Below are 16,854 nucleotides of genomic sequence, written 5' to 3'. Positions count from 1 at the left end.
GGCACAGAGTCACAATGTAAGGAACACAGTGGGTGTCACATCCACATGCGACAGGTGAGAACTCAGCACAGAGGAGACAGGGAGCTGAGCCAAGATCAAGGAGCTGGTTAGTGCTGGTGCTGAGAAAAGACCAAGTGTCCTTTCTACTACAGTGTGTCTGGAAACGGGATTGCCACCATGAAACGAGGGACAGATCTCTGTCCCTGACATCTGCCTCTTTCCAGTCTGCCTCTCTGATTCCAATCACCCTCTGTCGAAGAGCCAGCTGAAGAGCCACCACCTGCAGAAAGTGCTTCCTGGGCACCTCAGCCCAGGTCCCTGCTTCCTCTGAAATCCAAAAAGTGCTTCAGCTCCCCGCTACCTCGGCCCTTAGCGCTGATGACTGGCTCAAGGCAGTGACCCCTTTCCACGACCAACGAGCCAACTTCCACAAACCTGGGTGCGTTGGGCTGGCACCAGCGCACGGGGAACCTCCACCAACAGCACTCCGTCACTACCGTTATCACTCAGTGTTCCAGCTGCTGTGACTGTGAGACCAGCTACCCCCAAATGCAGCGACACAGGAAAAGCCGTCTGCTCGTGGACTCTGGTTTAGATATTCAGCGCACAGAGAGAACAGCTTGTGTCTGTTCCATGAAGCCTGGGCTTCAGCTGGAAGGCATCAAGGTTTAAGGGTGCCTTGAAATCTAGGAACTAGAGTTATCCAAAGTCTCCCTCACTCACACGTCTAACAGTCGATGCTGGCTGATGGCTGGGAGCCTTGGTTCCTTTGCCTGTGATCTCTCCCCATGAGCTAGCTTGGGCTTCCTCACAGTGTGGCATCCAACTTCCAAGGGCAAGAGTCCAGGGAGGAGAGACCCTGGAAGCTGTATCCTTCTTGCAGCCTGGCCCCAAAGTCACAGAGAATCAGTGCTGCGAGACTCTGTGAGTCAATCTTGGTGGAAGGAGTATCAGTACCATTGTAAGAGCACAGATGAAGCCACCTTTGAAAAACAGAACCTCTAAAAAAAAAAGGAAAGAAAAATACAATCTCTATAATCCTATTATCTTTTATCATCACTTCTCCTTTAGGATGGGTCTCCTTCAGGAGGCTCCTCCATCCCTTCTGACCATACAGCTGCCCCAGCTTTTTACCAGATATATCTGGTCCTGCAGTGGACAAAGCTCAAGCTCAGGCTCAGATTCCTGCTGCAGCCCATACAAACACAAGCAGCAATAACCTTCATCCTAATTTCTTTGCAGGAGGAGGTATATATATCCCTAGGACCTGGTCCCAGGCAGGGGGATGAAAAAAAAATGTAATTCTTAAGAGATTTTAGGACAGAATTTTCTAGTTGCTAACAATTTTTGCTAGTGATACTGTGTAGGCCGAAACTGTACTCAGCTAAATATCTACACTTCCTGGCGTCATTTGCCAAGACAGATGGTTAGTGAGAAATAAACGGTTGTCATGCGGGACCTCCTGGAAAGTTTTCTAATGAAGTTGACTTGGCTGACGGATGCATTTTCCTACCCTGCCCTTTCCTCATTCTTCTTGTCTAGACTCAGACATGATGGCTGGAAGGGTAGCATCCTTCTTGTGCCTACGAGGTAGCTTTGAGACTAGAACAGAAAGATGGAAGGCTGGTGCCTGCTAACATCATGGAGCCTCCACGGTAGTTCTAAAGTACCTATTTGTATTAAGCCAGAGGAAAAAAAGCCCCTATCTTGGATGCATTATTTTGTATCTTTACTATTTGTATCCAAGTACAGTTACTGAGTTGCCCCTCCTGACCTTGACCTCACACACAAGTAAAGTAATGTGCAAAATTCTCCAAGCCAGGCTTCAGCAATACATGAACCGTGAACTTCCAGATGATCAAGCTGGTTTTAGAAACGGCAGAGGAACCAGAGATCAAATTGCCAACATCTGCTGGATCATAGAAAAAACAAGAGAGTTCCAGAAAAACATCTATTTCTGCTTTATTGACTATGCCAAAGCCTTTAACTGTGTGGATCACAATAAACTGTGGAAAATTCTGAAAGAGATGGGAATACCAGACCACCTGACCTGCCTCTTGAGAAACCTGTACGCAGGTCAGGAAGCAACAGTTAGAACTGGACATGGAACAATAGACTGGTTCCAAATAGGAAAAGGAGTACGTCAAGGCTGTATATTGTCACCCTGCTTATTTAACTTATATGCAGAGTACATCATGAGAAATGCTGGGCTGGAAGAAGCACAAGCTGGAATCAAGATTGCCAGGAGAAATATCAATCACCTCAGATATGCAGATGACACCACCCTTATGGCAGAAAGTGAAGAGGAACTAAAAAACCTCTTGATGAAAGTGAAAGGAGAGTGAAAAAGTTGGCTTAAAGCCCAACATTCAGAAAACTAAGATCATGGCATCTGGTCCCATCACTTCATGGGAAATAGATGGGGAAACAGTAGAAACAGTGTCAGACTTTATTTTGGGGGGCTCCAAAATCACTGCAGATGCTGACTGCAGCCATGAAATTAAAAGACGCTTACTACTTGGAAGCAAAGTTATGACCAACCTAGATAGCATATTAAAAAGCAGAGACATTACTTTGCCAACAAAGGTCTGTCTAGTCAAGGTCATGGTTTTTCCAGTGGTCATGTATGGATGTGAGAGTTGGACTGTGAAGAAAGCTGAGTGCCGAAGAATTGATGCTTTTGAACTGTGGTGTTGGAGAAGACTCTTGAGAGTCCCTTGAACTGCAAGGAGATCAAACCAGTCCATCCTAAAGGAGATCAGTCCTGGGTGTTCATTGGAAGGACTGAAGCTGAGGCTGAAACTCCAGTACTTTGGCCACCTCATGCAAAGAGTTGACTCATTGGAAAAGACCCTGATGCTGGGAGGGACTGGGGGCAGGAGGAGAAGGGGATGACAGAGGATGAGATGGCTGGATGGCATCACTGACTCGACAGACATGAGTTTGGGTGAACTCCAGGAGTAGGTGATGGACAGGGAGGCCTGGCGTGCTGCGATTCATGGGGTCGCAAAGAGTCGGACACTACTGAGCAACTGAACTGAACTGAACGGTTACTGATAAGAGTCTTTTATCACCACCAGCTTTTAGATTAGTCTTCCTGCTTCAAACCTCACCCAGCTCCAATCAAATCTTCCTTACATGTGAATCTGTTAAAGACTCTTTTCTGCTATGAAGTCTTCACTGGCTTCCCAGCACTTCTAGACAAATTTGTACTCTTCAGTATGACATTTGAGATTCTTTACACCCAGACCGGAATCAAGATTTATCCCCTCCCTCACCCCTCAGACAACATGTGCTCAAGCCCCTACACAATTCTCAGCATTCTGGCTCACAGTAGTCCTCTGATACAACTTCCCTACCTGAAATGTTCTGTGTGGTAAACACCTTAAGTGGCTAAAGCCACTTACTTCAGGAAGTCTTCCCTGATGTCCACAGAGTAAGCCATTGCCTCCCATGGGCTTCTAAGACAAGTTCTTTGTAAATAACTCAAATCTGCAGTATTTGCCACACATTATTACAATTATTTATTTTTCTGATCAGTCTGTCGCCTAAGGCTGTGGGCTCCCCAGAAGGCAGGGACAGAGCCTTACTGGTCTGTTTATCCTAGCTCTTGGCAAATTTTGAGATGAGTTGGTGGGTGATAAATGAATGCACAGACCCTACCACCTGAGGACTCAGAGTCTTCATCCTTCATGCGGCAGGGGCCTTGGGTCATGGCTGGGCTGAAGAAGGATGCAGGGAAACTGACCAGACACCTAAAAGAGGTGCTTGCCCGATGCTCGTGCTGTGCTTGGGGTCCATGGATATCCTGAAGCTGTCCCTGGGGACAGGGCAAAGGGCAGGGTAAATATGGACTCCACGTCCCTTCCACATGTATCAAAATGCAAAGGAGGGTGGACAACCCCATGAGTAGCCTCCTTCCCATTTTACCCTCCCCCAGCCCCAATCCACGCTGCAGTCCATCAATCCCCATCCAGGGGAAACCCCAGAGATGGGAAAACCTCAGCCCTGCTTTGGGCCACCAAACCACAGGGCAGGTGCAACTGCTCCAACGAGAATCCCCACCAGAGACCAATTTCATTCTAAAGCCCTTCCCCCCACAAGCTCATCTCATCTCCACAAGGCTGAGCAGAGCCCCGATTGGTACTATTATGGACCCATTTTACAAGTGGGGATGTGGTGCCCAGAGAGGCAAGTTGTGCCCAAGCTCACGCAGCCAGCAAAAAGCCAAGCTGAGAGCAAAATTACAAGTACCAGGGCTGCACAGCAGCCGCCGACCAAGGTGGCATCAGGGGATGCCAGGCCCTTGACTCACTCGTGAGGCCCAGCTCCCACGCAGCCCCCTTTAAGGAGTGCTGGGTCTTCCAGCAGGGCTCCAGTCTTAATTTTAGCTTGGAGGCTTGCCACTGGAGGCTTCAGCCAGCGGCAGGCTGAAGTTATGCGGGACAGCTGTCAGCCGGCACGCTGGGTGGGGCCTATTTAGCCAGCAGGGGCACAAGTCTGGGGACATTGGTGTCTGCGCCCCAGGTCTTTTCAGCCCCGCCGGCCGCACGGCTCCCATCTCCTCCCGCGGGTCCCCCGGCTCCACGATGATGGCCGAGGAGCACACAGACCTGGAGGCCCAGATCGTCAAGGACATTCACTTCAAGGAGATCGATCTGGTGAACCGAGACCCTAAGAACATCAACGAGGACATAGTGAAGGTAGGCTTGCAGGCCTGCAGTGGTGCCGCCTGCCCGAGGGTGTGGGCTTGGCTGCTAGACGGGAGTGGGCTCTGCTCCAGCACCATTGGCTTCCCTGTTCCTCCCTGGCTTCTCCAAATACCCGCTCTGAAACCAGCTTGTACCCCCAGAGAAACTTGAGTGTAAACAAGAGCAAAGAATCAGTCACACATACAGGACCATCCACCAGGGCGGGAGAGGCGAGTTGCAAAGGAAGCTCCTTACAACTCTGCGCTCTTCCCATCTGCTCCTGGCCCTCAGCCGGGGACAGACAAGGTGGCCAAGTCAGGCCCTTTCTGTGCCAGGGGCATTCTGCGGTCTCCACAGTGGGCTTGGGATTACTCCCCAGTAGGCAGCTTCCAGCAGGGCTCCTGGCCCCTCACAGGGTGCCCAGCTTCCCCAGGCACCACCGAACACCCACTGCCCCAGGCTGGGGGGCTGTGGCCAGCACTCATGCCTGCTCCCAGCCTGATGCCAGTGTCCAGTGGCCAGGGCAGGGCAGAGGCCCTCAGAGGGCACCAGGGCCCTTGAAAGGGGATCTCAGATGAGGGTTACCCTGCCTTCAGGGAGTCTCCCCCATGGCTGTGCCTGAGTCAGGCCTCTTTCCTTGCCCACATACCACCAGCAGCCTGGCTGCCTCCAGGCCCACACCTCAGTCCAACCTCCACCCGATAGCCACAGGCATCTTACTACAGCAGAATTCCTGGGGGCAGGGTGCCCAACCACGAGCATCAGAGTCACTGGAAAGGCCTTTAAAAGGGCGCGTGAAGGGGCCTCTAGGGTCCTCGGAATACATCAGAAACACAGGCCAGCCCCGCCCAGTAGAAACAGAATGTGACCCATTATACAATTACTCTATGTCACCTTAAATTTTCTAGCAGGCATGAGTTTAAAAAGGAAAAACAAACAGATGAAGTTAATTTTCACAATATTTTTCATTGAACTCTATGTATCTAGATTTCATAAAATGTAGAGTTGAAAATTGATTCACAAGCCCAAACTGTTCCAAACATTCTTACAGTTTCCCAGTCACAGGATAGACTATCGATTTTTACATTTTAAGTAAAATTAAACATGATGTAGAATTCTTCAGTTGCACTAACCATAGGTCAAATACTCACACATATCTCAAGGCTACTGGGTTAGACAGCATGGTTAAGGGCTTGTTCTAAGCACCGCCCTGCATTGCCACCTTCAGCAGGATACCTCCCAAGCTGGCGGAGTCTAACTTTTTCCCATGGCTTCTGAACCCCAGCATAATCTGGCCCCCACCTTCCTCTTCTACCTCCAGCCCCCATGTCAGGAGCCAGTCACAGGAACCAGAACATACTCCTGTGTCTTTGCCAGGAGTGCCTGCTTCCTCTTCTCCATGTGGTGTAGGCCCCACTCAGCCACTGAGACCTGATTTAAACATCACCTCCTCCAGGAAGCCTTCCCTGACTGCCCCAGGAAATCAGGAGCTCCTTCCTCTGTGACCCCACTTCACGCAGGCCATTTCTCTGTAACAGTTTACATTATGCTATTATTGTATTTATAAGCATCATTTGTGGTGGAGATAGTATAATCACGACACAGCTTGGAAAGTTCAGCAAAATTAGGGAATGAGTTTTCCAAACTGAAAAGCACTATAAAAATGTTAAGTAGTATTTGTCACGGTTTGGGCAGTGTGATCTAGAGGGAATGGTCCCAGACTTGACGCTAACAGATCTGGTTTCAAATCCAGACTCGTCTACCTAAAAACGATGACACCAGACCCTCTGCAAAATGTTCATAATTTACCCACCCCCATCCCGACGGGGTAAATGGATCTCAGAGCAGCACTGTGCAATAGAAATAGACCATGAGGATTACATGAGATAAGGGATTTGAAAGTGCCTAATAGAGTCCCTGGCACAAAGCAAGGGTGTGCAAATGTGAGCTGATAGGAGCCAGGAGCCTGGAGGGCAAAAGAACTAAGCCAGGGCCAGCACGGTTCTGCTCTGGTGGTCCCTTGCCAGCTTCTGGGATGGAGAAGAGGATCCCAAGGGAGAAGGCGGTTTCTGAAGGATTCCTGCAGCAGGTGACAAGTGGAGAGAGGCTCAAGGGTCCCAGTGAGCCAGGAGTGAGCCGGCTCCAGGCCCAGACTGTAATTCTCCGGAGGGATGTCTGTGGCCACACTGGTGCAGCTGCTTATGTTGCCTCTTGGGAACTAGAAGCTATCCTCACTGGAGGCACTGAGCCACAGAAAACCATCCCTCCAAGGTGAAGCAAAAGGCCCACAAACATTCCTGTTGGGAGTGAAATGAAAGTCGCTCAGTTGTGTCTGACTCTTTGTGACCCCATGGACTATACAGGCCATGGAATTCTCCAGGCCAGAATACTGGAGTGGGTAGTCTTTCCCTTCTCCAGAGGATCTTCCCAACCCAGGGATCGAACCCAGGTCTCCCGCATTGCGGGTGGATTCTTTACCAGCTGAGCCACAAGGGAAGTATACTGAGGATAAGCTGGTCTGGGAACTTATTTGACTTTTTCTTTCCTTTTTAATGAGTAAGAGATGAAAATGTTTTGAAATTTAGAACAGGGATTATAAACCAGAATAAGCTTAAATACCACAGAAAGATTCAAGGAGACTTCAGGTTGGAGTAATGGGCTGTGAAACAATAAAAAAAAAAAGGAAGAAACAGGGGAGAATGTGGCTAGAAGAGAGGGGTCTACCTGAACAGACTGGCCTTCAGGTCACCTGGATGTCCTTCATCAACCGGGCAAAGGACAGGGGCGAGGGGAACAGACTTGGAGAGAAAGAGAAACGAGGCAAGGCAAAGAAGAAGGCTGGAGCTGCCCGTGGGCAAGGAGGGCAAGTAAGACGCCAGAATAAACTGGGCTATGGAGACCCACGCCTGGCCCCATCCTGACACTACCTTGCTATGTGACTCTGGGCAAATCTCTTTCCCTCTCTGGGCTTCAGTCCCTAGTGCAGACAGAGGCTGAGTGGAAAAAAGTGAAAGTTGCTCAGTCAAGTCCAGCTCTTTGCAACCCTATGGACTATATAGCCCAACAGGCTCATCTGCCCATGGAATTCTCCACACAAGAATACAGGAGTGGGTTGCCATTTCCTTCTCCAGGGTAACTTCCAGACCCAGGGATCGAACCTGGGTGTCCTGCATTACAGGCAAATTATTTACTGTCTGAGCCACCAGGGAAGCCCGGAGTGGAAAGAGAGACCCATTCCCTTACCAGTGCTGCTGAGTTTTCACACAGTAAAGCCAACAGTGGAGAACAGGAGATGCACTCACTGGGTCCATGGATTTGACCCTCAGGAAAAGGAGGTGCTCCCTTTGGATTTCCAGAGTCGAAACTTCACTGAACTTCACTGAGCAAGGCCTGGTGTTGCCCTTGAACCCAGGATGGAAATGAGTGCCAAGGGCGGAGGGAGAGCCCTGCACAGCCCAACAGACTTGACTGTAGTCTCCGTGCTCTGGGGTGGGGCTGGGCAGAGGGGAGGCTGCCCCATTGCCTTTGCCCTCACCACCACCACCATTCACAGAACAATGCCACCAATCACTGCTTACTCTGTGCCAGGCACCGGGCTGTCGCTGAGATGGCGATGAGCAAGTCAGACCCACTGTCTGTGAGCCCTGTGCCAGGCTCTGGGGCAGGAAATGAGGGCCAGTGGTCCCGTGCTCCAGCTGGCCAGCTAGGACACTGTTCCCTTCAGATCCAAACTGCAAAGCCTCCAGCCCCTCCCCCATGCACTTCTGCAGGACCCCAGCCCCACCCCCACCGTCTGCCTGTTATTTGAGAGGGGTCTCAGGACTGTCTCACTGACAACTCACACTTAGGCAGCCGGGCCCTGGAGCAGGACGTCTGACCCCTGTGTCAGGCAGGTCATTTGGTTTCTGTTTTCAGCCTCTCTTTGAAAACCCTTCAAACAGACCTGATCCCAGTCCGTCACACCAATTCCCACCTACCTCCAACCTATATCTGCCACACACGCCTTCCTCCTCCAGTAAAACACAAACACCACCTTCTGCCGCTGAGCTCAAGCTAAGTACCTAGAGAACCCAACAGCTCCCTCTTCCCCCCAGTTCTCCAAAATCTGCTTTCAGTGTGGACCCACCTGGACACCCTATTGCATGAAGATGTGACTGATCTGGTGCTTCCTCTTGAGAAGAATCCAACCCAACAGAGAAGATGAGGCTACATTGATGAGAATGTACAGGAGGTGGTGGTAAACACCATAAATCAGCCATCAGTTGAAGGGTCACGGGAGGTTAAGAGAAGAAGGCACTCGCAAAATCAAGAGCCAGGTTCATGGGGAGGTGGTATCCAAGCTGCATAAATAACGAGGAAAATGTAAAATGTGGAAAGGGGACATCAGGCTTTCCAAGAAGAGGGAATGAAATAAGCCACAACATGGAGCAGGATGTTGGGCAGCATCAGCAAAGGTGAGGCCCGGGCATGGCCACTCCCCAGCCTATATCCATGGCAGACATCACCAGTGGATCACAGCACGTTTCCAGGAAGCCATGGGCCATAGGCTGGCACACAGGTGAAACCTCTTTGTTACACTGTCTGCAGGAGAACAACAGGATTAGAAATGCCTGCATTTATGGGAGAGAAGGCAGAAGCGGCAGGATGATGCTGAATTAGGAAAGGTCATAATCTGCCAGGCATTCCACACTGGCAACTCCTTCATTTGAAAACTTTTCATCTTGCCCCCCAGCAAGTACCTCTAAGAAGGGCTACCCTGGACTAACTCCCACTGAGGTATTTGTAACTTCGTGTTATGGGGACACCTGTGTTATGAACTAGAATTTTTAAAAATGTGGTCCACTTTCTTGGGGGCACTTGTTAAAATGCAGATTTCCAGGCCTTGCAATGTTTTGTGCTTTCAAGAGCTAGCCAGTCCTCTTCGTCTAACAGAAGACACACCTGGAGTCCAGAGTCGTCACCAGTTTTCCTTAAAGATGCACAGTATCAGTTGTGTGACAAACCATCCTAAAACTCGATGGCTTAAAGCAACAGCCCTTCGAGGCTCTCTCAGTTCTGTGGGTTGACTGGACTTGACTGGGCAGGTCTCAGCGGCAGCATCTCCTCTGCCACATCCTGCTGGTGGAGCAAGTCACAAGGTGAGCCCAGACTGAGACTGCGCCCAGACAGAAGCCCTGACAGGCATCACTAATTGGGGGTGGTCTTTGGAGATTAGCTAACGTCTCTGGAGAAGCTGATGCACAGTCAAGCCAAGAAGTCAAGCCAAGGCAATTCCTCTCCAGTCCACCACACCAACCTTCACAAAGGCAGAAACTAAGGGGCCAGGGAGAGGATGGAAGAGATGGGCAAGGGCAGGGCTCACTAAGATCTGAAGGGGACTCCTCTGACGGGACCCTTCTGTCCTCCCTGATGCCCCCTGTTATCTGAGTCTCTTCATAGCTCCTTCGTCTGTGTCCCTAGCTTCTGGCCAGGTGCCCCAGCCCTCCTGCCCTGTAGGATGATCTGGACCCCAAACTCCCACTAGTACTTGGCCCCCTCCTCCCACTCCCAGAACCGACCTGTGCTTCATCCTTGCCTCACCTCTGGCTAAGGAACCAGGTCCTGCAATGACCCTCGTCAGGGAGATGGCAGGAGAAATTGACGTCCAAGGTTTGATGTGGGTTCCACCCCTGCTTGTCCCTTATAGGCCGGGTGGAATACTGGATATAAGACAAATGGCCAAACCTGACACCTACAAGGGCCAAATTTTGGCCCTACTATGGCCATCCCAGATGGTACAGAATTCTACTGCTGTTATTATCAATTACAACACAGGAAGCAAAGCTTTGCCATTTTCCAGCTACTCTGTAGCTATCACCTCATCTTAGCTTCCTGCTTTAGAAGTCAGTGCTGCTCAGGCTATCTGGGTGAAGGCCCGTTTTATTGTTATTATTCCAATCTGTTGTACACCAAGAGTTTGCAAAAGTCAATCAAAATTAACTACTAGAGAGATGCAGTGAAAAATAGGTATTGACGATGTAAAATCCAATTTTTATTATTATTAGAATCAACAGACATACAATTACTAGCTGAAATAACTATTTCTAAAATGCCTGCTCTCAGCTTGTGGACTTACCTTGTTGGGAGGAGCACATTGATTGTGGACCACCCTTTGAGTAGCTAGATAATAGGTGACAAAACCAAGATCCCACAAAGCTAAGGCACTCCTTCGGATCTTGACTTTAAAACTAATTCCGTGTCACTAAGGATATTGGCCCAATCCTCTTGGTAGTGTCAAAACCCACAAACAAAAAATCAGACAAAAAAAGGGGGCCCAGAGAGGGAAGGCCCCAGACCTCAAATCACACAGTAACTCAGTGGTCAAGTAGAGACCCGACCCAGATGGCCATCCCCCTGCCTAGAGCCATTTCCCCCACCCACGGAGAGCCTGTCTGAATCCTGCAGGGCCCTGCATGCGCAAAGACTGAGTCACACAGGAATGAGGGGAGGCATTTTTGATTGGGGGTGGGGGGGATTGGGGGATGGCTGCTGGCCTCCCTCGCATCCTTGGGCAGCGCCCAGCCCAGCTCCCCTGCACCTTCCCTGCCCTCCTGGAGATGGCAGGAGCCCTGCTGGCCAATTCCAATGAATCAACTAGCTCTCTTGCTGTTCCAAAAATAAATACGCCAGAGAAGGGGACAGCAGCTAAATGAGCCGCCACTTTCTCCCCGTCCCAGCCCCTCCTCCAGCTGCACACCCAGCCCTCCGGCTCTGCCCACGGATTTAGCCCCCACCCCACCCTCCCAGAAAAAGCCGTCTCCCCTCCACTTCCGGAAACGAATTAAGAAATGAAGTCACCGTGTGCTTCTGATACACTGGCACGTCTGCCTAGAGCTGCCTGAGCTGGGCTTTATAAATATCTCCCCAAAGTAGTATGGTGATCAGAGCAGTCTCAGCCCTGGTTAAGGGAACGGCTGCTTCCTTCCAGGATGGCCCGTCTCTCTGGGAGCATGATTTCAGGTTCACCGACAACAGAGAGGGTACCCTGGGCACAGTGCCAGAAGGTGATTACTAAAAAGAATTCAAATTTCAGCAACAACAGCTTCTGCCTTCTGCCAAAAAAAAAAAAAAATACAAGGATGATCATTAAAAGACATCGGTGCTAGGGTTATTACCATAAGCAGAGAAGGAGGGAAAAGAGGAATCCATCCATCTTATGGACATGTGCACACACTCATTTATGACCAAGTGGGCTGGAGAATCATTGCACTTATGATCTGGGGTACCAAGAAATTTTCTGAGATAAATTTTCACAGGAACTTTAGAGCAGCTGAACAAATGATTTTGTCACTGGGTACCTACCATGCGCCATGTACTGTACTAAGCATTGCCCAGGAGGATGTGCCTAGCACAATCCTGTGACTCTTCCTTAGGACTGTGTACCCCAACTCACAGATGACCCCGCCCTGCCTCCTCCCCTCTAAGCTGAGTGACAGGTGCATCTAGGCATCCTGACTCTACTCTGAGCTCTTCACACTGCCCCAGCCAGGGTCAGACCCATATGTGCCTAGCACAAAGGAGGTATTGAATAAGTATTTGTTTGGCTGAGTGGATGGATAGGTATGAATGGGTGGATGAGGATGGACAGACGGATGAGAGGACAGATAGATGACAGGTAGATGGATATGAATGGATGGATGCATATGGGTGGACTGATGGATCCATGGATGGCAGGATGAATGGGAGAATAGATAAGATAGATGAATGGGTAGATGAACAAATGGTAGGGGACAGATGGATAGAAAAGAACTTATATCTGTTCTTCATAACAAGGTTGTAAAAAACAGCAAACCCATTTTACAGATCAGAAAATGAAGCTCAAATAGGTTAAGTTATTGCCAAAGTCACTCATCAGATCAGCAACTGTGCAAATACACCTTTGGGACCCTGGCTCCCATTGAAGAAAGCACTCTAACAGCCACTAGCAGCTAACAGTTAGTTAGCGATGAGGATCCTGTACCAGGCAGTATGCTGGGTATTTACATGTCTTAACTTATTCAATGCTTTGATAAACCTAATGAGATCAATCTAGGAAAACGAGGCATAGGAAAGCTGACACTTGTTGAAGGTCACAGGGCCAGTAAGAGACACAGCTGGATGCAAACCTCAACAGAGGCCAGACACAGATAATCAAACGCTGATGAATGGAGGAATATGCTGAAATACATGAACAAAGCCGGCTGGGCTGCAGAGGGACAGGGGAATTGCTGACTGCTTGGAGTAGAGTGGGTGGCTGCAAAGAAGGGGCCGGGGGTCCTGCCCTGGGGCAGGTCTCTCTGGCCAACTAGGACCAGATGTCAGAGGGAAGAGTCTCCCTCCCTGACAGCCAGTGTCTGCCTCAGGGTCTGACCCTGGCTGGGGCAGTGTGAAGAGCTCAGAGTGGAATCAGGATGCCTAGATGCGCCTGTCGCTCAGCTTGAAGGGGAGGAGGCAGGGCAGGGTCATCTGTGAGTTGGAGTCCACGATCCCCAGGAAGAGTCACAGGAAGGGGAGGCCCCAGGCACTGAACAGGACAGAGGTGGAAGGCACGGAGCACACCTCCATCCAAAGGCCTCCCTCTGCTGCCACGTTCCTAGGACTGCAGCAGGATCCAGAGCCCAGCCCAGGCGCTAGAAGGCATCAGGCACAGGCAGGCATGGCCACGATAGGGAAGGGGCTGGCTGCGGAGGTCAGAATCCCTCAGCTGGCAGGATCCAGGCCTTGGGGATTTGGCTGAAACTCCACAATTTTAGTGTGTGTACCCAGGGCAAAGCTGGAATGCTCCCCTGGGGGCTATACTCCTCAGCTTCTTGGATCTCAACTCCCCTAAGAAACAGCAACTCTGGATTTCTGCCCATATAAACTGGATGTGAAAAGATACCAGTTATTTCCATTCACTCTCCAAATCCATGGGACATTCCCCAACCAACTTGGGCCTTCTTTTCCAAAGGTCCAGCACTAGATCTAGAGACTGGAGACTCCTGCATCTCTAACTCCAAATCTCCCACCAGCTACCACCTCCTAGAAGCCCTTCAGGAATCAGTGCTCTCTTTTGGAGGAGATGAGGACCATATTCATAGTTTTCCTTCCAGCCCTTCCCTTCCATCCAGAGGGCTGGCTGTATGAGAGGTTAGGTGATCTCCACTAAGCCCCAAGAAGAGAAGGCTGGAGGCTGAGATTCACAAGTGGATCCTAAAAGGCCCTGACTCCCCAAGTCAACTTGTGCACATCACCTGCAGCCTGAAATCTCATCCTGTGAATTTTGCTCCCCATCAACATATCACCCCAAGTGTCGGGCTGCATCCTTGTCTGTCTCCAGGGGGACCCAGGGATCTGAGGCCTGGCCCAGGAGCTCAGAATCCAGCCATGCGAGAAAAACAGGACTCAACAATGGACATACAAAATGGTCATGTCCACTCCCCACCCCTCAGAACATTTACGCTGGAAAGAAAAGCATCAGAGCAATAATAATTTTAGTATTACTAGTAGAGAAATGCAAACTGGAGATGCATGTGTTTTGTTTTTCCTACTCCCTTAATTCTCTGCAAGGTGGCTATGTTATAAGGAAAAGTAATTTTAATAACTTTATTCATAGAGAGGATCTCCTTCCCCCTCAAAAGTGGGAAAAGGGTCTGCATGGGAGACTGAGGTTTGAGCTCACTGGCCCGACTCCTCACCCTCCAGTTAGTCTGATTCATTCGTGCATTCATTCAACCAACTGCTGTTAAAGCAGCCCAGGAACACACTGCCTCTCATTTTATAGACAAGACAGCTAACGCTCAGTGCTACTAAATGACATCACACATGAGAAAGCAGCATGATGCTGCTTAAGGCATAGTAGGGACTCACGAAAGGTTAGTGAAGTGACTTGGCTGAAAGCAATCTTTATTTTTTCCCACTTACCAAATGGGGCCTCAGTCACCATTTCAGTGGGTTGTGTGAGCAGGATTTTATTGAGTGTCCACCTTCTTTCCAGATGCAAGGGAGGGACAGGGAGGAGACTTCCCTGGTGAGCTAGGTTAAGACTCCACACCTCCAATGCAGGGGGTGCAGGTTTGATTCCTGGTCAGGGAAGTTAAAAGCCCAAATGCCATGCGGTACAACCAAAAAGATTTTAAAAAAGAAAAAGAAAGGACCAAGTAGGCAGCATGAGAGGAGAGTCTGAGGCTGCTCAGGACCAGGGCAGAAGGAACAATGCTGCACTCCTGAGGTGCAGCACTCAGAATCCAGACGCCTCCACCAGCCAGGACAACACAGTCCTTCCCTCACCACCGGCCAGATCCTGAAACAGCTCAGACCAGTGCACCTCCTCTAGCCTCCTCTATCACCCCTGACAAGGCTGGACCCAGTGACGCCTCCCAGCTGGCCTCTCCCCCAGGCATCCTCTCTCCCACCCCAACACCCACCCCAGTCATGTCAGCCAGGATGAGCTACTCAAAAGTCAGACCAGAGATGCAGAGAGCAGACTGGTGGTTTCAGAGGCGGGCAGGGAGGAGGTAAAATGGATGAAGGGGTCAAAAGGTGCCAACTTCCAGTTACAAGATGAATGAGTCCTAAGGATGTATAGTACAGCATGGTAAATACAATGCATGGTGAATAATATTGTATTGTACATGTAAAAGCTGCTGAGAGTAAGTCATAAAAGTTCTGATCACATGTACACAAAGATGTTAACTATACTCAGTGTGGTGATCATTTCCTGAAATATAAAAATCAAATCACTGTGTTGAACACCTAAAACTAACGTAATGTGTCAATTATACCTCAACTGAAAAAAAAAAAAGCTACAATCCAGCCAAGCCACTCCCTGTGCAAAAGCCCTCACTCAGAGGCTGCTCTCTGCACAATGCCTGCCCCATCTGGCCTCTCCAGCCTCTCTCTGGCCATCATGGGCCTGTGCTTGGCCTTCCAGAAGGCCTGTAACTCCCTGAGAGAGCATACGATCTATCCCACTAGGTCCCAGCAGTTGGTGCCCCAAACACTTTTCCAGCCCACACCTCCGGCTGGCTACCACCAGGAATCAGCTTAGCTAGATATCACCTTCTCCAGGAAGCTTTACCCCCAGGCTGAGTTAAACGTCACCCTGTGGGTGCATATGGCCCCTGTCCTTCCCATAATTACCAGAGAACTGGCCTTGTTCTCTCTGTGGCCATAAAGTCCAGGAGGGCAGGAACCTTCATCTGTTTGCCATCCTATCAGCAGGCACCCGGTAAATCTTTGCAGGATTACTGCCATTCCAATTCCCTAGGATCATAAAATAATAGAATTTCAGAGTCTCCTGGCCAGCCTGGAACTTACAGTTTAAATCAGTCAACTCCTCGGAGCCTCTTCTCCCCCCATAAAAGAGAGGACTGGACCAGCTCTTATGCCTCACAACTCTAGGGCAACACCAGCCATCACCTGGGAGCTGGTCAGAAATACAGAGTCTCAGGCCCCACCTGGACTCACAGGGGTCTGAAGTCCCATGCGTGTGGCCCAGGCACCAGCTTTAACAGGCCACTCAGGGGGTTCTGACCCTTAAGAAATAGGTGATGCTGTGACTTGAGGATTCCCCCTCCTGCCCCTGCAGGTGGATTTTGAAGACGTGATCGCGGAGCCCGTGGGCACCTACAGCTTTGACGGCGTGTGGAAGGTGAGCTACACCACCTTCACAGTCTCCAAGTACTGGTGCTACCGCCTGCTGTCCACACTGCTGGGCGTCCCACTGGCCCTGCTCTGGGGCTTCCTGTTCGCCTGCATCTCCTTCTGCCACATCTGGGCGGTGGTGCCCTGCATCAAGAGCTACCTGATCGAGATCCAGTGCATCAGTCACATCTACTCGCTCTGCATCCGCACCTTCTGCAACCCACTCTTCGCCGCCCTGGGCCAGGTCTGCAGCAACATCAAGGTGATGCTGCGGAAGGAAGTGTGAGGCCCGGGTGGGTGAGGGGGCGGCGGGGCAGGGGAGCCTACTGCTCGTGGGGCTGCTGGTGGGCTCTTTCTCCTTGGGGACCACTGCTGCCCCACAAGATGGGAGGACACAGAGTAGGAAAACCAGAAAGAAAAGACAGCCCACCATGGAAGCACAGTGGGCTTCCCTCTGCCTCCTGCCGTACCACGATGCCCCCATGACTGGGCGTCAGGGAAGATCATTTGCTAAGAGGCA

The 16,854-nt window shown here is 50.4% G+C and overlaps 2 protein-coding genes across 2 annotated transcripts in view; one reads left to right on the top strand and one right to left on the bottom strand.

Moving 5' to 3' along the window:
* Positions 1 to 16,854, bottom strand: part of OXTR (oxytocin receptor) — a 55,387-nt gene that overhangs the window by 22,906 nt on the left and 15,627 nt on the right. The window lies entirely within an intron of this gene.
* CAV3 (caveolin 3) overlaps positions 4,436 to 16,854 on the top strand; it is a 12,571-nt gene continuing 152 nt past the window's right edge. Inside the window, exons 1-2 of the mRNA XM_006070768.4 lie at positions 4,436 to 4,703; positions 16,279 to 16,854. The exon at positions 16,279 to 16,854 is cut by the window's right edge and continues 152 nt beyond it. Coding sequence (XP_006070830.1) covers positions 4,590 to 4,703; positions 16,279 to 16,620 — 456 coding nt within the window. The 5' untranslated portion in view covers positions 4,436 to 4,589 and the 3' untranslated portion in view covers positions 16,621 to 16,854. The remainder of the gene's footprint in view (positions 4,704 to 16,278) is intronic.

The sequence above is a fragment of the Bubalus bubalis genome, chromosome 21 (assembly GCF_019923935.1).
Source record: "Bubalus bubalis isolate 160015118507 breed Murrah chromosome 21, NDDB_SH_1, whole genome shotgun sequence".
NCBI classification, from domain to species: domain Eukaryota; kingdom Metazoa; phylum Chordata; class Mammalia; order Artiodactyla; family Bovidae; genus Bubalus; species Bubalus bubalis.
This window is presented reverse-complemented; position numbering and strand designations above follow the sequence as displayed.